This window comes from Trachurus japonicus, chromosome 11, assembly GCF_045865225.1.
Source record: "Trachurus japonicus isolate A0001 chromosome 11, Traja_1.0".
NCBI classification, from domain to species: domain Eukaryota; kingdom Metazoa; phylum Chordata; class Actinopteri; order Carangiformes; family Carangidae; genus Trachurus; species Trachurus japonicus.
In genome coordinates this window covers 22,577,955-22,598,847 of record NC_140917.1, presented here as the reverse complement: position 1 = coordinate 22,598,847, position 20,893 = coordinate 22,577,955, and the positions used below count along the sequence as shown (strand labels likewise).

The 20,893-nt window shown below is 43.3% G+C and overlaps 4 protein-coding genes across 8 annotated transcripts; 2 read left to right on the top strand and 2 right to left on the bottom strand.

Moving 5' to 3' along the window:
* On the bottom strand, nucleotides 1-2,490 carry LOC146978842 (uncharacterized). 2 transcript variants are annotated; one of them, XM_085791869.1, is made up of 4 exons: nucleotides 2,294-2,490; nucleotides 1,748-1,820; nucleotides 1,419-1,637; nucleotides 1-1,303 (listed from the first exon to the last, which is right to left on the bottom strand). In XM_085791869.1, the coding sequence occupies exons 1-4, from the start codon at nucleotides 2,345-2,347 to the stop codon at nucleotides 906-908; spliced, it is 744 nt and encodes a 247-aa protein (XP_085647995.1). In that variant the 5' UTR covers nucleotides 2,348-2,490; the 3' UTR covers nucleotides 1-905. The 2 variants fall into 2 exon arrangements, with proteins under 2 accessions (XP_085647995.1, XP_085647994.1); XM_085791868.1 differs by having other exon boundaries at nucleotides 1,748-1,826; nucleotides 2,294-2,489.
* A 306-nt stretch (nucleotides 2,491-2,796) lies between these two features.
* On the top strand, nucleotides 2,797-7,495 carry klhl7 (kelch-like family member 7). Its single transcript, XM_085791867.1, has 12 exons — nucleotides 2,797-3,266; nucleotides 3,366-3,468; nucleotides 3,682-3,775; nucleotides 4,059-4,183; nucleotides 4,425-4,600; nucleotides 4,793-4,967; nucleotides 5,123-5,265; nucleotides 5,499-5,739; nucleotides 5,913-6,114; nucleotides 6,856-6,953; nucleotides 7,049-7,232; nucleotides 7,321-7,495. Exons 1-12 carry the CDS (start codon nucleotides 3,138-3,140, stop codon nucleotides 7,484-7,486), a joined length of 1,836 nt encoding a protein of 611 aa, XP_085647993.1. The 5' UTR covers nucleotides 2,797-3,137; the 3' UTR covers nucleotides 7,487-7,495.
* Nucleotides 7,496-8,040: 545 nt separating this feature from the next.
* On the bottom strand, nucleotides 8,041-12,628 carry aste1b (asteroid structure-specific endonuclease 1b). Of its 4 annotated transcripts, XM_085791866.1 has the most exons (8): nucleotides 12,345-12,437; nucleotides 11,845-12,095; nucleotides 11,253-11,519; nucleotides 10,475-11,147; nucleotides 10,108-10,444; nucleotides 9,786-10,017; nucleotides 9,472-9,664; nucleotides 8,041-8,862 (listed from the first exon to the last, which is right to left on the bottom strand). In XM_085791866.1, the coding sequence occupies exons 2-8, from the start codon at nucleotides 12,080-12,082 to the stop codon at nucleotides 8,550-8,552; spliced, it is 2,253 nt and encodes a 750-aa protein (XP_085647992.1). In that variant the 5' UTR covers nucleotides 12,083-12,095; nucleotides 12,345-12,437; the 3' UTR covers nucleotides 8,041-8,549. The 4 variants fall into 4 exon arrangements, with proteins under 4 accessions (XP_085647992.1, XP_085647990.1, XP_085647991.1 ...); XM_085791864.1 differs by having other exon boundaries at nucleotides 10,108-11,147; nucleotides 12,412-12,628; XM_085791865.1 differs by having other exon boundaries at nucleotides 10,108-11,147; nucleotides 11,845-12,203; nucleotides 12,345-12,440.
* Nucleotides 12,629-12,685: 57 nt separating this feature from the next.
* On the top strand, nucleotides 12,686-20,893 carry smarcc1b (SWI/SNF related BAF chromatin remodeling complex subunit C1b). The gene is made up of 28 exons (XM_085791862.1): nucleotides 12,686-12,930; nucleotides 13,282-13,401; nucleotides 13,739-13,824; nucleotides 13,910-13,991; nucleotides 14,091-14,183; nucleotides 14,339-14,408; nucleotides 14,514-14,583; nucleotides 14,716-14,791; nucleotides 15,026-15,151; nucleotides 15,396-15,478; nucleotides 15,563-15,669; nucleotides 15,784-15,843; nucleotides 15,992-16,020; nucleotides 16,139-16,254; nucleotides 16,359-16,430; nucleotides 16,519-16,632; nucleotides 16,925-17,078; nucleotides 17,192-17,302; nucleotides 17,517-17,576; nucleotides 17,726-17,984; nucleotides 18,092-18,163; nucleotides 18,261-18,307; nucleotides 18,387-18,495; nucleotides 18,592-18,734; nucleotides 19,817-19,951; nucleotides 20,083-20,215; nucleotides 20,408-20,494; nucleotides 20,582-20,893. The coding sequence occupies exons 1-28, from the start codon at nucleotides 12,754-12,756 to the stop codon at nucleotides 20,647-20,649; spliced, it is 2,859 nt and encodes a 952-aa protein (XP_085647988.1). The 5' UTR covers nucleotides 12,686-12,753; the 3' UTR covers nucleotides 20,650-20,893.

The window sequence follows — 20,893 nt, the reverse complement described above, 5'->3', positions numbered from 1 at the left end:
AAGCGGCCGTTTTTAATCAGTTAATAAATGCAATGGGGGCTTTTCTGGATAATAAGCAGCAAATCTGCTTTGTCTGAATGTTACAATAGCAAAAGGAGACACATGCAGTCACAACAGAACTCAAGTTGAGCTCCCATTGTGGCTGTAGAAGAGTATTGTCCTGTTTATCCCAATAGAAGAAATGTAGTATCAAGTAGGCTGTCTAGTGCAGTTCAAAAGGACAATTAGAACAATCTTTCCATTACTAATACATTTAAGTGACTAATTACATACAAGATTAAAAAGAATGTGATTCACTGATTATGTAGATACTCAGCTTCTGTTAATCTTGATTCATAAATGTAATATCTGAGACAGACTAAAGAAATATGAATCAAAGACAAGTCGTTACAATTGTAAAATGAGTCTGCAATGCCCCCTGATGGTAGATAATAACATTACACATATAAAGGAAAATTCCATTCTTCGCAGACAAATTTACAGCATTAAAAGTGAGTGCAAATCTCTGCTATATTCATTGCAATTTTGATAAAATACTAAAAGGCAGGCATGATCGCAAGTCCTCAAGTCCCTGTAACAAATGTGAAGCAGCAAAGGCTTAAAAAGCACAATGTGCAGTTGGCACCGTACATGAGTGAGTGACATTCTGTGTGCGTGTCATACTATCTTTTGTGTCACATTCACAGCATTCCTGATGTGGCTGCAGGTGCCAGGATATGAACACAGATTAGTGATTCTGATATGTTGCATGTTCACCAAGTGACCGTTGCTGGCTTTCCAACTGACAAGTTTATCAGGAAAAACAGCCCAACTGTTGGAAAAAGTGTTTTCTCTATAAGTATGGAACAATGTGCATACACTCTGTAAAGTCTGATCTAATTTGTGAATTAAAAAAAAAAAAGGATCTATGAGTTAAAGCCTGCGATCTGTGCAGCCTCGTTGAGGACTTCTGCAGCTCGTTCTTTGTATCGCACAGACAACTCCTTTGCCCTCCTCACTTCGCTCATGTTCTCCTCCAGGTTTGTCTTCAGTCTTCCGTGCTCCTGGTACGACGATGCCACCTGCTTAACTTGCTCAGCTATTTGATCCCTGCTGTGGTTCAGCCAGATGAGCAGTTCTTTCAGTGTGGTGCCCCTTGACATGGTGGCTCTGGCCCTCTCAGAAGTGCCCCTCAGCTCATCCCGAGCCAACCTCAGACTTCGAGGCAGCAGCGCCTCCCTCTGTTTTCCTGCTAACCCCATGGGAACCACACTGAGGAAGAAGTCGTAGCCATTCATCTTAAGGCAGACCTTGTATGTGGATTCTGGAGGAAGGGAGAGACTGAGTTAAACACAGGGGACAGCAACAGAACATTGGGGCTTGGAAACATTTCCTTTATTGACAAGTAGTGTGGATTGAGCTCAGAGTCTGTCACTCACGATACTCCTCTCTGATCTTCCCCACGCATTCAGCAATAGACATGGTATCGCTGTGGGCGCAGCCGTAGCTCTGTTGCAGGTTCCTGATGTGTCGGACCATGGCCTCATAGTGCTCCTGCTGTTCATTGAAGGTCTCCGCCATGTCAGAAAACCTCTGGTCCAACTCTGGCACATCTACTCGCTTAATTACCAGCTTGCCAATCCGCCTCACAGTGTTTGCTACAATACAGAAAATACAAAAAGAGTGTGTGTAGGACAGATTCATTCTCTGTTTAATGTATTGGTATGTAGGTTTAAGAGACAAATATAAAGAGTTAGAGAGATGATACCACTGCGTGCTGGTTGGATCTGCCTGGCTGATGCAGCTTCATTCAGATAGGAAGCTATGGGCTGTAGGAGAGGCTGCCTCTGAAAAAGCAAAGTTATTTATTTACGTATCATCTTTCTGTCATTTGTGATTTTTTTTTTTTTTTACTGATAAACAAACTGAAAGCAATAATTACACACTTATGTGCACTTGAAACATAATTGGTGCTCTAGCCTAATAGGCTGTTTGTATTTCATGTTGTTCATCCAGCCTTCATGTTGCAATCTCTACACTTTATATAGAGACATAACATTATTATGACATAATTGTGATTTTCAAGAAGATTTCTAGCTATTACATGTATAAAGCATGACTCAAATAGCCAACATTAAAGGATTATAATGATGAGTGTAGTCCCCGCCATGCTTGAATTAAAGAAGGATAGTGGTAATGGGTTGATCCAGATATTTCACTACAGCAAAAGCAGTTTGAACTCTGAACTCAGCGCAGGCTACTGTAACATGCCATCAGCATTTATACAAAAACTAAGAATAGTCCAATGACATACCTCGCTCTCGGGGTTTTCAGGAGAGAAGCAGCAACAGCAGAGACAACGATGCATTTTCTGCAGCTCTGGTGCCTGTCAGTTTGTTTTCAGGTCAGTTATTTCTGACAATAGGCTATGTACTTGTAGCCCCCATCCCGCTTGACGTCAGCGTCATGCGATTTCTGAACCAAAGTTTTCTTCCTGGTTATGTAGCGAAAGTTGCTGTGCAGGTATGCAGGTAGACAGACAGGTGTAAGTTAGACCCTGGCCACCTGTGGGTGCGGAAATGAGCCTAGGCTACACCACGTAAACAAACCGCTGCTGTCGCCACGAGCTGTATCTGGACCTTGTAAATGAGATCAAATCGAAAACATACTATTTAAAATGATCATATAGCCTACTGCTGAGGCGCGTCAGAGCTATAAACTAACTTTGTTAAAGCTCCGCATTGAAACCGGCAGGTCAATCTGTCGCTTGTCATGTGCGTCACTAGATGGCGCCGGCGAGTTGCTCCCACCACAACCAAACCGTTGAAGAAGAAGAAGCACACCCACATCCCAAGCTAAGGATTTGAGTTGTAGCTTAAAAGAAACGCTACACTAACGGGGTTTTTATTACTATTTCAACACACGAGAGCAAGTTTGTTTTTATTACTTTATCTCTGCCATCTTTCTAGGTGAAGTTGCAGTCAAACTGACGGCGTTTTAATTCATTTAATGATAACACAACAACAAGCTGCTCTCGGGCTTGTGAGCAAACTGTCAACAAAGAGACCGCAGCAGCAGCAGCAGCAGCAACAGCAGCAGCACTTAAAGATAAAATAAATATAGATAAAAGCCGGAGAGACAGTACTAACCTGGCGGACATGACGGGGATAGCCTCTCCGGAGAAGGCGTCCACCTCCAAGAAGAAGAGCGAGAGGAAATGTGCCACCAAAGAGGAGTACAGACAGCTGTCCAGCATCATGGGAGTCATGAACAACCTGAGGAAACAGGTGAGTGTGTGTGTGTGTGTGTGAATAGACACTAATTTGCGTGCTATGAAAATGTGTGTCTTGACTCCTGGTCTGTATGTCTGCCTGTGTTTTGCTCAGGGCACCCTCTGTGATGTGACCCTGGTTGTTCAGGGGAAACACTTCCCCGCCCATAGAGTCGTGCTGGCAGCTGCAAGCCACTTCTTCAGCCTCATGTTCACCAGTAAGTGTTACACAAACACACATAACACATTATCATGAAGAATCCCACTGGTTTCAATAATCCTCTGTCATATTCCGGAAAGTGAAGTAAAATCATGATGTTTATGATCAAAACTGATTAAATGTTCACTGGTTTCTAAATGTTGTCAAGCATTGATTGCATGAAAAAATATTGAATGCTGCCACTTAATATTTGTTGTTTCTTCACCTCTAGCCAGAATGATGGAGTCGATGTCCCACGAGGTGGAGCTCAGGAGTGCTGAGCCCGAGATCATTGAGCTGTTGATCGAGTTTATCTACACAGCAAGGTAAGAATCTTGGCTTGACGTTGAGCATAAGACACGAAGGGTAATTGTGAGTTTTAAGACTGATAACTGGTAATGAACGGTGATCTGATGCTGCCATTACCAGCTTCATAACGTGGCATGTTGTTTCTTATTAGTCTTTGATTTTTTCTTTTCTTTTCTTTATTGCTGTATGTTATGTTTAGGCATTTTTGTCTTTATTCATTATGATAGTACAGTAGAACAAAGCCCGTATGTTGCTCGCTGTTTTCTCATGTGAAATGCACTCTGTGTTTGTGTGTGTCAGGATCTCAGTGAACAGCAGTAATGTCCAGTCGTTGCTGGATGCAGCCAACCAGTACCAGATTGAACCTGTGAAGAAGATGTGTGTGGAGTTCCTCAAAGGACAGATTGATGCAACAAACTGTCTGGGTTAGTTCAGCGTTATCTTTCTGTGATGCTTCATTTATTGATTCAACAACATTACTTATTAATTAGCTGCTGGAGAAATGGCCAATATGGTCCAGGAGAATACTTTTTTTGTTTACATTTATTTATTTATTAAAGCACTTGTTTCTTTCAGATGTAAAAACAAATAATATTAAAGTATTTAAATTACTTTTCCAGTTAAGCTTTTACTCATAACCCTGATGTATGTTCTGTCCTCCTGCAGGTATCTCAGCCCTTGCAGACTGTATGGACTGTCCAGAACTGAAAGCAGCAGCAGAGGACTTCTTCCAGCTCCACTTCACTGAAGTCTACAAACTGGATGAGTTCCTGCAACTGGATGTGACACAGCTCACACATGTGCTGCACCAAGACAAACTCACAGTCCGTGCTGAGGCCCAGGTATCACAGCCATTCTTTGAAAATATGGTTCATTTCATTTGTACTGTTCTTTTTTTTTTAATCTAGAAAAGTGTCCAAGAACCTTTTGTCAAGTATGTAACTGGATCACAAAATGAATGGGCCTGGATTTAAAAGAATATTCCCCATAACATATTGTTTACTCGTGTTTTATTGTTGCATTTCTTGTCAAAGATTTATGATGCAGCAGTGCGTTGGCTGAAGTACGATGTGTGCAACAGACAGCAGTACATGGTGGAGGTGCTGGGGAGTGTTCGATTCCCCTTGGTCTCCAAAACCTTCCTCTCTAAGACGGTGCAGGGTGAGCCCCTCATCCAGGACAACCCACAGTGCCTCAAAATGGTCATAAGTGAGTAAGCGTGTATTGCACTCAATAACACTGCTGTAATGAGGGAACGGTTGATATGTTGGATCTTAGTTAAACTGTCTGCATCGCATTCTGTTATAGCAGTAAAAGTTTAAATATTCTTTATCATTTAGGCTAACCCCCCGCTTTTGTCTCAGGTGGGATGCGCTACCACCTGCTGTCTCTGGAGGATCGTGAGGACCTGGGAGAGAGCAGCCGACCGAGACGGAAGAAGCACGACTACCGCATTGCTTTGTTTGGAGGCTCACAGCCGCAGTCCTGCCGCTACTTCAACCCCAAGGTAACAGACTGCACATTAAAACAGATTTTTACCCACAGGAGAAATCATTCAAGTCAAGAACGGTAACAATTGTTTATAAATTCTGGATTAGATGATGCATAAACAGTTACCTTGATTGTATTAGCCAGTGGTCACGTAAGTTAGTAAGTAACTTTATAGCAACTTTCATGAGCATCTATGTCACAAAGTGCTTTACAGAGGCAATCACAGGTCAGTCTGACTTTTCCATGCAGGACTCCAGCTGGACAGACATCCGCTGCCCCTTTGAGAAGCGCAGGGATGCCACAGCCGTCTTCTGGGACAATGTGGTCTACATCCTGGGTGGCTCACAGCTCTTCCCCATCAAGCGTATGGACTGCTACAATGTCCTGAAGGACAGCTGGTACTCCAAACTGGGTCCGCCAACGCCACGCGACAGTCTGGCTGCCTGCGCCGCCCAGGGCAAGATCTACACATCCGGAGGGTCAGAAGTAGGTGAGCACAGCGAGGTGGGAGAGAGGGACTTTGTCTCTTGGAATCGGTGACTTCAGGGTGGTTTATATTTTCTTTTTTAGATATGGGTTTGGAAAAGTACAGGGAATTATTTAGATGATTCCCAATGGATGAAATACCACCCATTTTTGCAAATATCTATTGTGCGTCAACAGGGAGCTCAGCCTTGGACCTTTTTGAATGTTACGACACCAGGACGGAGTCGTGGCAGGTGAAAACCAGCATGCTGATGGCCCGCTGCAGTCACGGCTCAGTGGAGGCCAACGGGCTCATCTACGTCTGCGGAGGGACGGTGGGCAACAACCTGTCTGGCAGGGTCCTCAACAACTGTGAGGTGTATGACCCCAGCACACAACAGTGAGTGACGCAAACACACACTTGTACGACACAAGAAATTATACACGGTGCGTTAGTGTGTGCTCACAGTCCTGAGACAGTTTTTTTTCCCCATAGGTTTACATGCAAAGTGTATGGATGGATATAATAATGAAGAATACGCAGAAAAGAGTGTTGCATTGTTGATCTATACTGGTCTTATTATTTACACCAAAGTGTGTATAAACATATTGATTTTGTAATATGAATATTATTTCTCTCAGTATTTTTTTTTTAGTTTAGTTAGGGATGCCTGATAACTATTGGTACAGATAATTATATATTGGCTGATAATTATTGGTCAAAATACACGGATAAGTGTATAATAATTAGCCAACTTTGCCTGGATTTCACTCATTTTCAGTCCATTTAACCACTAAGTTGATTTGAAACAATATTAACTTGATTGATTTTTATTTTTATTTTTTTTATTGTTATTATTATAACTGTTCTTGCTTTTGTTGTAATTACAGTAGTGATGTCAGTTATATTATTTGGTAAAGAGCTATAGTGTTAAACTCATCTTTACTCACTACAACTTAGCCTTTCTTAACCGCAAACTATTAATAATGTTATCGGTTATTGGTTATCAGCATCGGTGGGGGAAAAAAAGAGTTATCGTGCATCCCTAAATTTAATCTAATCAATAGATCAAAAGCATTTCTCAACATAGAAGCAGGAAAATTACATAGTAATGAGCTGTCTCTGTCTTCCTGTCCTCAGATGGAGGGAGTTGTGTGGAATGAGAGAGGCCAGGAAGAACCACGGGCTGGTGGTGGTCAACAACAGGATCTATGCCGTCGGAGGGCAGGGAGCGCTGGGTAATAAAACTGCAACTGTAATAATACCAGTACTGCTGAACAGAGTGGCTGTGGCATCTGTGGAATATGTATTTGTGTGTGTGTTTTTTTTGTAGGTGGACTGGACTCAGTGGAGTTTTATGACATCGCTAGTAATGAGTGGCGTGCTGCCTCGCCGATGCCGTGGCGAGGCGTGACGGTGAAGTGCGCAGCAGTCAGTGATGTCATCTACGTGCTGGCAGGGTTTCAAGGTGTAGGACGGCTTGGACACGTCCTGGAGTACCACACTGACACCGACAGGTTGTATTGGTGTATTAACTAAATAAAACAAATTATAATGGCACAGAAAAGACTAAAACTAATTATATAATTTTTCTTCTGTGTTCAGGTGGGTGACTTGCAGCAAAGTGCGAGCGTTTCCCATCACCAGCTGCCTGATCTGCGTGGTCGACACGTGTGGAGTGAACGAAGACGAAGACATGGACCTTATAGACTCTCAGCCACACGCTGCATCCGCTGCCCCTTCCTCTGCCTCAACCTCAGCAACGTCATAGGACGAGAGGAAGGTTGAGTGTACTTTACGTTATGGCTGTCACTACATTAGGGCCTCTGAAAGAATATGGAGTTGCTTTACAAATTAAGTGCATTAGAAATATAATTTATTATTATAATTAATTATTACAGGAGGAAAGACCAGGCTTTCTGGAACAGTCTGTCTTGCCTTGACAGGTCATGCCAATGTAAATATTTCTGTGTATATTTAAGTAGTTATGGGAATAAAGGGATAATGAGGCTCTCGATGACAGAGGTTTGTCAGGTTGGATACCCTGGCTGTTTTTGAAAAAAAAAGAAAAGAAAAAGACAGCGGAGTAGCGAGGATGTCATTTTATTGTACTTTTGCTTTTTGTTGCTTGTGAATTACATACTGTTACAGAGTGTAGATATACTGCATTTATGAGTAGTTGAATCTTGTTTGTGTTGAGTGTTTATATTTAATAAACGTTCCTCTGTGATGCATTGTAACTTGACAGACATTCAATCAACATTTGATCTTAACAATCACATGGCTGCAAGTACAAATTAGCTGAATACTCATACCTTAAAAACATTTTTATAGAAAGACAGGTAAACAACTCAAGAGCACCAAATTCATGAGAATTAAGGCATCTGCAATAAATTGACATGAAATTTCATATATTGCTCATTACAATGACATTAGCTGCCATACAACTTTCTGGTCAACGATGATAAAAACATCACTACATTCACTGTTGAAATCTTGTGCTCACATGTCAATAAAACTTTAAGGTTGGAAACAATGTCATTAATTATAGTGATATTATGTTGATAAAAGCTGCATGCATATGTTTTAAGGTCACATGATTGTAAATGGAAACAGAAATTTGAACATAAAAAGCAAGTAGTAGGGAGGTTAAATTAGTGCAATAGTTTTAAAAGTTGATGCACAGTGGTAAACACGAAGAGGTGTTTTTCTTCACTTGAAAATGACTGTAGCATTCCCTGAGCTTGTTTTGTAAACCACTGGAATGTCCTCCTTCATTTGGCCCCTAGCAAGCACTTAGTTAGTATCAACTGGCTCATTTTTCTCCGACCTCCTCACCAATCATCGTCAGACTCTTCCTCGCTCATCAAGAGAGCAAATCTGTTGTTTACCTCGTCCGTCCCCTGCCCCCCTCCCCGAGCCCCTCTCCCGCCTCCTCTCCTTCCTCTCCTCCCACGGCCTCTTCCTCTCCTTCCTCTGCCTGGAGCCGAAGAGGAGGGATGAGCTTTGGAGCTGCACTTCCTCACAGCATCCGTGAGGGAGGAGTAGACCTGTCCAGACAACGGGCCCCCGGCTAAGAGAGATTCAGCAGCTCGGCCCCCTTTGATGTACTTGAGGAGGCCGTGCACCAGGGTACCACTGAACAACCTGAGAAAGCACAGAGCGGAGAAGAGAGGCGAGCAAATGGGAACAAAAATACAAGTTACGCTTGAGGTTAGTTTCAGGTCCACTTTTGAGAAACTGAATTAAATTTCAACGTCATTAATATTTCAGCAATGTGCAAAAGAGTCCTCAGACAAAAAGTAGAAGCTCCTGATTTCTGATGTTTTGAGCACCACAACTGAAATGTCATCAACCTCTGTTGTACCAAGGCGGCAGCGGAGACAGTCACCTCAAAACCTCTGCTAATAAAACTAAAACTGTAAATCTAGGTGGGAAGTGTTTTATAATTTAGTAGAACTGATGCACTGGGAACATTTGTCAAATTTATTTCTGTAATCTTCTCATCAGTGCTGAAACAATTGGCCATCAAGCCAATCACCACAACACAATCGACATAAAATTAGTTACTAACAAGACGGAGTCATGTATTTGATTAAGACAATTATGAAGCACAAATGCAGATTGTAATCGGCATTTAGCACTTCTTTCTGACATTTCAATTAATTAGTAATTAAAACAGCTTAATAGTTTCACCTAATGTTTCCGCACATGAAAAATACAAACTGTAATATTTTTTACATCCCTGTGTCTTACCATGACAAGCGAGATTCAGGCAGAGGCAACAGCAGAAGCTGATTGAGACACAGTGCGCTCCAGAGGCAGGCCTGCCATTGGCTCAGACTGTGAGCCATTCCAACATCCAAGCCCCGCCTCTCTCCTGGTCTCACGCGCTGTCGGTCCATCCCTGCCAACACGCTGCGCTCTGCAGCCCAGTTCTGCTGTGGGACTAGGATGATATGTTTTGGCAACAGGTTTTAGACCATTAGCGATGGATCACTGTTAGTCATCACATCACATTTAGTCTTTGTAATTGTGTAGAATTAATGGATAGATGGATCACAACTAACCAGTATGTTGGTTATGGTTAGCTCCAGGCTGGTTGTTCCAGGACAGTTCTCCATAAACCATGCCCAGCACCAAGGCCTGGACGTGGGGCTGTGAGGGCGTAGGTGTGGACTCTCGCAGCCAGAAGCCTGTCGCTGCTACAGCCAGCCTCAGGTGGAGAGGAACAGCAGCCAGATCAGACTCCTTCACTCCTAAGACTTCTAACAGAACGCCAAGACGAACTGCCACAGAAGCCTGCGTAAAATTAGGAAACATTTCCCTTTTTAAAAAATTACAAAACAAATACGGTTAATAAGAAAGACATATTTTTATTGTCATGTTTACCTGGGTGAGTGTGTCGAGATTTATTGGGGTTCTTGGCAGATGTGCCTCCTCTTGGTTTTTCTTCAAGTTCAGGTCTGAACGGTCATATTCTTCCACACTAACGGATGCACTAGAGCCCTGAGTGTGCACTGTGGCTCCACCAGCTGCTTGTTGGATGTTCAATCCTACATTTACACCCTGCTGTGTGGGTGAAATGATGCCCTGACCCCTCCCTCCACCCCTGTGACCACCTCTTCCTCCTCGCCCTCTCCCGCCTCTCACACCCTGGCTGAAGTTTTCTTGTACTGTCACATCCTGTGCTTGGACTACACCCCCCTGCCCCTTTAATAGCTGCCCACTGCCAGCCCCACCCTGGGGCACATTACACTGGCCTCTTTGCAATAATATCCCATATACTGCCTGACGTATCTTTTTAGCACTACAGTGGCTACTCGATAGTTTGCTGTTCTCCACCTGTGGGATGAGCAGGACCCTACGCATCACCAGAGCATCCACCACCATAGGGGCCAAAAGCCCCTTCGCTGCAGCCAGCGAAAGACACTCTGGTAGCTGCGTGAGCCTGGAGGCCCACTCTCCTAAAGCTGCCTTATCTCCAGAGAACCAGCGAGCCACAGAGCTCTGGGGGGTGAGGTGGTACTCCTGCATACCCGCCCACAGCTGGGAACTGAGTCCACCTTTCTGTCCTCTCTTCACCCTGAGATCCTCCTCCCCCATCAACCTGCTCACTTCCTCCAGGGCCACCGCCGGGTTTGAAAAAGAAGACAGCCACATGAGGATGCCCTCGATGCGGGAGGAAGGAGCTCTACCTTTACCTCTGCCACCTCTGCCAACATCTAACAGAGCAAGTAGCGTTTCAGCATCTTTTGGAGTCCCATAGTCATTCCCAGTTAGGACTGCACACAAGGGTAGTAACTCAGGGTTCATTCCCCCAAACCAGTGACAAAGGCGGTTAGTGGTGTAGCAGCGAGCTGAGATGTAGCGTTGAGAGGCTTTACCGTTAAGGTTGTTCCACTGGAAAGAGCTGAATGGCAGGTAACCACCTATGATGAGACATAAGAGACAAATATAATATATAACAACTATAAAATCAAGATAACAAAGATCAATACAATTCATTAATTTAGGGGGTTTCGTACTACCCACACCTGGCAGGTCAAAGATATAAAAGTCACTGTCATTGGTCAGAACCGGGCAGCTCCACTGATGAGCCAAACACGCGATCTCCCAGTCAGCCTCTGCTGCACACTGGTAGAGTGGGACTCTTCTCTGGCTGAGGACTTGAATGAAGACGTCTCTTGTGAGGATGGGGAGAACAGAGCCACTGCGGCCATGAGAGATGCTGTCTGCCTCCTTTATCTTGGACTGCAGGCGCTGACGCAGAGTGGAAAACTTCTTGTCACTGGGGTCCGTCCCTAATAGTCATAAAAACGACAGAAATTACATTGTGGGTGAGTTATAGGATTTATGTTTTATCACATGCAATGCGGGACCTAATGAGGACTAACTGACCTTGACCTCTGCATGTGTGATATTTGTGAAACTGAAGATTAGATGACTGTATGGTTGAATGGGTGAGGATCTGATTTACTTTGAAAGGCCTCTTTAAGATTCCCCTCTTTGACTAACTATATACTTGGAAACCAGTATTGTTAATTGTAAAAGAAATAGAGTTTATTAAAGATTTAGGAGCTCATAGGGTGCAAGAATTTAATAAGATTGTTATTACAGCATCTTTACCTCCATCAAGTACCACATAGGGCTGGATGTTGCAGGCTGCCAACGCAGAGAGAAACTGGATGAGAAGGCGGGCGAAAGCATCATAGTCCCCTCCATGCTGCTGGTCCAGACCGTGGTTAAAGTAGAGGCGGAAGTACAGACTGCACCCATCAATAACCAGGCGACTGTCCCTGAACTTCACATCTTGGAGGAACTGTCTGTTCCCCTCAACATAGGTGGTCAGACCCTGGACACCCATGGGATCTCAGGGCCTATGGAAAAACGGAGAGAGAGGGAGAGAGGTTGTATGAGTTGTTGTTACTTACAGGAGTGCTGGTGCTTCAGTGCCTTGCACACTAGTTTCCACTGGGTGTGTGGATCTGTGGTTGGACAGACAATTATAGCATGCGACGGAAAATAAACGCGCTGCTGCAGCTGGACATGAGTTTGTTTTTCCAAAAGGGGAAAAACTGTGTGACAACGAAAAGACTGCAACACAAGACCAGGCAAGTGATAGGTACATTTTCGCACACATACTCGGAGAGTAGTTTTGAGGTAGGGCATTAAAATATTAGAGTTGCTACTAACCAATGTGTCTTTTTGACTTCTGTTTACATTTCCTCCTGTGGAGTTACTTCCGTGTTTCACTTCAAAGTAAAGGTCCTACCTTTAAAATGCGTATATTATCTTTTGGGCACAGAACCAATATCTTTGCTTATTTAAATAATATAAAACAGAATCAAAAGGACAATTAATGCAATGTAAAAAAAATAGTTGCAAATATAAAAAAGTAAATAAAATAAAATAAAATATAAATGCCGTAACTTGTTATGCCAAATTACGACAGTGTGCGCCACATCTCGCGAGAGAACGCGAGAACACAAAAGCTAGCAGTTTTGTTCTCCCGTTTGAAATTATTCTCGTTTTATTATGGCCACAATGTCCGGAGGAGCAAACCTCGGGATTCCCGGGACGAGCCAGACCAGCTCCGGGATTTCTGTGCATCGGAAAAAAGACAGCAGTCCGTCCGCCAGGTTCTGGGAAAGTCCGGATACTACAGCCCAACTGGAGGTGGTGCGACAGTGGATCGGGAAGCACTACAAAAAGGTAGTTAGCTCGCCAGAAAGCTAGCTAACGAGCTAGCCGCCCCCTGCTAGAAAGCCCAATGGCTCACACTGTAAACAAACGTCTCATGCTGGATACTACTACGTTTACACACTGGCTAGAAAGAGTTATGCAATGAGCCTGAATAGTAATAGACCAACTTAAAATGAAATACAAAAGATGAAGTGTGAATGTTGCGAAATCTAAGTGGGTTAATCAGCCCAAACACAGCTACAGCGCAGTTGAGACTGACGGTTAATACAGGAAGAATAATAATTCATATAGAACATTGTAATGAACAACTCTCCTCCTCCTATCCCTCTCTAAATGTGTGTGTGTGTTTGTGTTTGTCAGTTTGTGTTGGTGGATGCTCCATCATGCCAGGCCCTGGCTGCAGTCACTTTACAGCTGCTCCAGTTTCAAGAGGATGCCTTTGGCCGTCAAGCCACCAGTCCTGCTCTCACCAAACTGCCTGTGAGTTTACCTTCCTCTTTCACTTTGTCACACTAAAATATCAGATCAGAGTACAGAGTCCATTGGTTGTTTGCAGATTTTATGTATGTTGCTGTAATGTTCTTGTTTTTTAAATCACTTTAAAGACACAAAGATAGATTTATGTGACGGTATGGACACAGATTAGAACTTAGTCCCTCAGTCTTTACAATAACAAGTGTGGTAAATTAAAACATAACATTAGCACTAGTCCTTATCAAGTGGGGAAACTATAAAATTATTATAGATCTTAAAAACTGTCATGGTGGCTGTAAGCTATCAAATACACTAAATAGCAAATATTACTGTTTCCCTCTAGGCACAGTGCTTCCTGGACATGCAACCAGGTGGTGGACTCTGCCACATTCTTGGCACTGCCTACAAATTCAAGGCAGAGCAAGGCTGGTGGGTAACAGGACTAATTTTACTGTGATATGCCCTTACAAAACGTCTTTTTTGTGTGTCTTTAATATCTTCTGTATCTTTGCAGGCGACGATTTGACCTGCAGAATCCGTCCAGAACAGAGAGGAATGTGGAGATGTTTGGTGCCATTGAAGGGGCACTGATCCAGGTAATAAAGCAAAGAGACACACACATATTGTATTTAGATATTAGACTACCAAAAGACACACACACTGATGAACTTGCACCTCTATTTGTGTGTTTACAGAACAATTGTATGTCACTGCCTGTGGTGTATCTGGATCCCACTCTTGATCAGGAGCTGGCAAGCAGACTGACCAATATCATCACCAAGCACCAGGTAAAGTGCTGCAGAATAGAGTTACTTATAAAACAACAAAGACAGAGACAGATTATTAAAAGTATTCTAAGGCTGATATTACTGATTAACTCCACTGTAGCTCTGGTAACATAATCCCTCTCAGTACAGCTGGGTCATGATTTGTCTTTGCACAGGGTACACTCACTGAGGACCGAACGCTGGCGAGTCACCACATCTACCCCTCACCTGCTTCTACAGAGGAAGGTCGGTTCAAATGTGTGCATGTGCAATTTGTGTGTTTGTTATTGTTATAAATATCCAGCACAATTTCAACTTAATTCATTTTTTTTAATGCACATCTCTTTTCAGATGAATGGATGTGTCCTGTCATGCGAAAAGACAAACATGTATTGGTACACTGGGGCATGCACCCGGACAGGTAATGCAGAAGCACACACACACACACACACACACACACACACACACACACACACACACACACACACACACACACAAATGGTCACACACAATCCGATCACTTAACCAATTTCGTCTCTTGTTTTTCTTGCAGTTATGACAGCTGGCTGTCCTCAGGTGATGTTGATGGAGAGGTTGAGGAGCCACCGCACCCAGAAAAACCCTGGAGGGTGAGCAAACATAAAATTAACTTTGTGTCTAACTGTCTGTTTACTCCTGAGCAGTTTGATTTGCTTGCATATCAAGAGAGGGTGGCATTCGACAGGTTCAAAAAGTGGGCATCAACATTATCTTGACTGATGATTTAATTTAATAATGCGTGGTAGTTTTAGACAGTGAAGACATAGGTCTGTACACAAAATTATACACCTGAATTCCCTCAGTTATGTGCTTGTGTGTTTCAGGTCCATGCTGGTTGGGTTCTGGACGCAGATGTTTTTAACGAGTGGATGAACGAGGAAGACTATTGTGTAGATGAGAGGAATGCACCAGCAATCCTCCGCCAGCGTATTTACCTCCGAGATGACCAGGTTTGTGTGAACCTGTAGGAACCTGTAGAAGGTCTAGACGCCTTGTGAAAGGAACAGCACACATTTCCGTTAAGGACAATAAAGGTCTTTTAAGTTAAGTTTAAGTAATCGGTTAAAACAATCACTTCAGCTACAGAAAGCAGGCGTGTTCCTTGAGACTGTCATTTTTTTCCTCAATGTGTTGGGTGTTTGTTTCAGTCAAAGACTCTTACACTCTTCTACCCACCTCTACCTTATCTTCTAGGACTCAAAGACGACCCCCTCCAAAAAGAGAAGGCGATCCCCCTCTCCTCCTTCCTCTGAAGGCAGAAAGAAAGGAAAGAAGGGGTATGAAACAACTGCTTGATCTAAGCAGGGATATGTTGGGCATTTTGGTTTAAGGTCTAATGGCCACTTGTTTTGTGTGCACAGGAGAAGGCGTGGGCAACAGGAGGAAGAGCCAGAAGAGGACCTGACCAAAGACATGGAGGACCCGACACCTGTTCCTAACATGGAGGAGGTCATACTACCCAAGAATGGTAAAACACTCAAAGACAGCTTTTATAACTCACTAAAATGTTTAACATGTTTAGAGTGGCATTTCTCTTAAAGGTAAAAATTGTTTCTTCTAACGTCTTACTCTGTCTGTGTAGTCAACCTGAAGAAAGACAGTGAGAACACTCCTGTCAAAGGAGGCACCATGGCCGACCTAGGTAAGCTAGCATGTGTAATGGTAAATGTTTTCAAATGAACTAGAACTGGTCAATTTTCCAGGTTTAAAACAAATTCAATAGAATTTGAATCTCCCTCTGGGGTTTGTGTATATGCATCTTGATTCATGCTTCACTGTTTCTCTTACAGATGAACAGGAAGAGGATTTCCCAGGAAGGGTAAATATTAAACCAATTTTCATTAATCAGAATGTTTATAATTGCATAGTCTATTGATTTTTATTTTGTCTCATAAAATTAAGGTGTTGATGCATTTGTATTGTGTGTTTGTGTACAGGAGGATGAGGAGGGAAGAGCAGAGCTGCCACGCTTATCAGAGGGAGAGGACAATATCACAGAGCAAACCCATCACATTATAATACCAAGCTACACGTCATGGTTCAATTACAACAGGTGAACGAAGACACACAGATACACACAGACCTCTGCTGACAGTGACTTGTTCTCCTGTGCCAGTGTGTGCCTAACATAAAATGTTTGTGTTTGTGTGTTTCCAGCACTCACTTAATAGAGAAACGTGCACTGCCTGAATTCTTCAATGGGAAGAACAAGTCCAAATCTCCAGAAATGTGAGTACCGCTGACATTCAGACATCACCATCACATTTCATGATGGAGAATACCTCACCAATGGCCTGATGTTCTTCTCACATTGCAGTTACCTGGCGTACCGCAACTTCATGATCGACACATACCGGCTGAACCCGCAGGAATACCTCAGTTCAACGTCCTGCAGGCGCAACCTCACCGGGGACGTCTGTGCTGTCATGAGGTATAACTTCGTGTGTGGGTGTTTTGCTGCACCAGCTGTATCAGCTAAATTAAGTCTATTATGTAGGCGTTTGGGACTGTAAATGTGTTAAGAAATTCAATATGTTATTGTTGCGAAAGAACATGTGACATTCGGTGTCGTTAACGGGGGCTGCCTGCAGTTTAAAGGCAGCTTTTATTTTTCATCACAGTATGACAGATGCTGGTTTGTGTTTTTGTACTTTGACGCTTGTTGAGGCAGTTTGCATTTCAGTGAACCACATAGAAAGAAGAAAAACATACTTGTGTTTCAGGGTTCATGCGTTTTTGGAGCAGTGGGGTTTGATTAACTACCAAGTGGATGCAGAGAGCAGGCCCCTCCCCATGGGACCCCCACCCACCCCTCATTTCAACGTACTGGCTGACACACCGTCCGGGCTGGCCCCGCTACAACATAAACCCCTACAGGTAACACACACACAAACAAACTTTGCATGTGGAGCACGTGACAAGAGCTTAACACAGATGGATATGAGACACCCGTTGATGGCCTTTTGTTGCTCGCTGTCTCTCTCTTGCAGGTGTCCGCCTCGCAGCACATGTTGTATTTCCCAGAAAAGAACAGAGAGAAGCCTTCAGACAGCCAGAACTTTGGTCTGCGCTCCGACATCTACGCCAAGAAACACCCGAAGGTCTCACACAGTTACAATATAAATATACTTAATAAAGCATTGTAGTTTCCTCTTTTTTTTTCTTTTTTTTGTTGATATTATGGTACTGTCTCTGGTCGAATAATTATTTCCATTTATATATATTAGTCCATATTTAATCACTGTGTGCATTTAGATGTGGAAAAAGTTATCTCTATTATCAGTTGTATTAATATTATTTTGCCATTTGCTTCAGACCAAAGGAGCGAGTGCAGGAAGGGAATGGACAGAGCAAGAGACCCTCTTGTTGTTAGAGGTAAGGGAAACATTTTCTGCATGATTCTGGTTTCCTGTCATGAATCATACACATGACTCAGTGCTTACCAGATTATTTTGATGACTGTGGTCTGAGCCTAGCCTGTTCCTCTGTCTCTCCCCTTCATCTGTTTCCCATGTCTCTCTCAGGCTTTAGAGGTGTACAGAGACGACTGGAACAAAGTATCTGAGCATGTGGGCTCCAGAACGCAGGACGAGTGCATCCTCCACTTCCTCCGTCTGCCAATCGAAGATCCCTACCTAGAAGACTCCTCCGCCTCACTCGGTCCACTGGCGTTCCAGCCTGTGCCTTTCAGCCAATCGGAGAACCCCGTTATGAGCACTGTGGCCTTCCTGGCATCTGTGGTGGACCCACGGGTAGCATCGGCTGCAGCTAAAGCAGCACTGGGTAAGGGGACAGAGGCAGGGGTGCTCATTTGTTTGTAGTAGTTTGTTTATAATATCATTCTAAGATAGTACAGAGTGTGTGTCATGAGTATACATCTCTGTCTTCAGAGGAATTTTCCAAAGTGCACGAGGACTTACCGGACAAGATCTCTGAATTGTCCAACCAGCTTGAAAAAACAGGTAATATGGTATACACTTATCATATTCAATTGATACATACTCAATCTATACGGTCTATAATACATAATATTACAATCTATCTCCCTGTGTCATTTAGACTCAATGGATGCAGAAAAAATGGAAACAAACTCCTCCTCCCATCAGGTAATGCAACAACAAGAGAGTTTTATCATATCTACTGTGATTGTCGCCTAATATGTGTGTGTGTTTGTGTGTGTGTCAGGTCCCTGGAAGGGCAGATGGCCTCAAGGTGGAACCTAGTGGGGCAAAAGAGGAGGGAGATCAAGTTAAAAGGGAAAATGCAGAAAATATTCTTGGAGAGGAGACGGATGGTATATAAACACGTACAATACAACTAAATGTGTGTATATATATATTTATATGTGTGTATGACTGACTCTATTCATGAAAATCTGTTTATGATTCAGGAAGGGGTGATGAAGACGAGAGTGTAGGGCGGCGAGAGGGAGATGGGGACGAGGGGAGGAGAGGGATGGAGCTGGAGCTGGTGGAGGGCAGCGTTGCCACGGCAGCAGCATCTGCTCTGGCCTCGGCTGCTACAAAGGCCAAGGTAAGGCCGGCCCCCCTGCATCAGAACTGACCAATTACAAGAGGATATAGTGAAGCAATGGTTGTCACTTTTTTTTTTCCAGTTGTGTCAGAGGTCTCCTAGCAACCAAAACAGGCCCCATCTCAGAGACCCGTTCAATACCAGGGCTTTGTACATGTAATTGACAGAGGCAGGGACTGAAATTATCTCGATATCCAGCAGAAAATAATAATTAAAAGTGTTTTATGTTTCCAGGGGAGAGGAAGAATATTCAGAGGTGTTCATCTGCCCATGGTTGTTTTCTTTGTAATACATTGAATATGGCCACTAGAGGGGGCATTACTTCAAGAGGCAAACCTCTGCTGGTAACAACCATGAAGTGATAAAAAAGAAATGCATAATAAAAAATTGAAATTGACATGATTTTGATCATTTTTTAATCCAAAAGTTGACTTGATTTGAATTTAGAGTTATTTAGTTTCCATAGTCTTAAGGGCTTAACCAACAACCCATCATCTTCACACTTTGATTTTTTGTCCAGATTAAACTTGCATACCGTATGTAGCATGTTAAATCAGGCTAGGCTATCTGTGTCCCTTTGCTTTCAGTCTATGCTAAGCTAACTGGTTGCCAAGAGCGGTATTGTTCCTCTCATCCAAGAAGGGTGTCCTTAAATCTTCTTAAATCTTCTCATCCTCTTCAGTCCCTTCCAACTACTTTGATATAGTCCTGTGATAATATAAACCTGCAAAGTTGCGATTACTTTTAATGTGTTCTGTCAAGTTGTGCGGTTAGATCAATTGGTGTCCAGCCCCTTATTTGTTGATGATTGATTTGCTATTTTTCTTCCATCCAGTTGCTTCATTTATTTTCTCTCTATCCCTGCCACGCTCCGGCACACCCAATTTATTCCACCCTCCTCTACCTCCTCTCACCTCGTATCTTTTCTCTCCGGTCTGTGTTTTCCTTCTTTATCTCGCCTCTGCTACTTTTTTCATTTCCTTCGTTCTCACCTATCACCAAGTCTCTCACTCATTTATGGTTTCATTTCCCCTCTAACTTCATCCTCTTTTAACTCCTGCCTTTTTCTCCCTATATCACAGCATTTGGCTGCAGTAGAAGAGAGGAAGATCAAGTCCCTGGTGGCTCTGCTGGTGGAGACTCAGATGAAGAAGCTGGAGATCAAGCTGCGACACTTCGAGGAGCTGGAGACCATCATGGACCGCGAGAAAGAGGCTGTGAGTGGATCTGCTACCTGTGGCCATCTAAAATAAAGACAATACAATTTTCTGTGGGGTTTATGTCCAGAAACAACTGTAGCATGCCCATCCCTTATCACTAAGTCTTTGTGTATGTGTGTGTCATGCAGCTGGAGCAGCAACGGCAGCAGCTTCTATCAGAGAGACAGACTTTCCACTCGGAGCAGCTGAAACAGGCGGAGATGAAGGTCCGGCAGCAGAAAGAGCAGCAAGGGCAGCCGGGATACACAATGCAGCATTCTGGTCAGTCCATATATACACATACACATACATCATTATATTACACACACATAAGTCAGATTAACCATTTCACTTAACAAAAAACTTTTTTTTTTACAGTTAAATGCATCCTGTCTCACTCCGCTATTCATTTCTCATATTTGGAATCGTTGTTTGATCCCACTCCTAATGTTTTACTCTTTCCCTCTTCTTCAGGGCAGTCCATGCCCAATCGGATGATACCTAGTGGAGGCAACCCCCAGCCGATGGCCCCCCGACACCCTGGAGCCCCTAATGGCATGTGTGAGTATTTCTAACTGTTGTCATTTGTTTAAAATGCTGCTAATTTCTAATCTGATTGTGTGACAACAATAACTTCTTCCTCCACAGACCCGTCTTCACAGCCTGATGGTATCGCACCAGCTCAGCCCGGTCCTCCAGCCTCCACCCACAGCTGAAATAACCATAAGACAAGTCACGCGCACACACACACACACACACACACACACCAGTCCTCCTTAAAGAGGGATACACACACACATTAAAATGTAACACTGGCGTAAATGTTTAGGAACAATGGCTAAAAATTGAAGTCAGCAACTCCTCAGTAGTCACACATTTATAAATATTGAAATATTTGTGCTCTGATGTCAGAGTTGAGAAATCTGCAGATTGAACTCGACTCATTAAAGTTGTTTTATA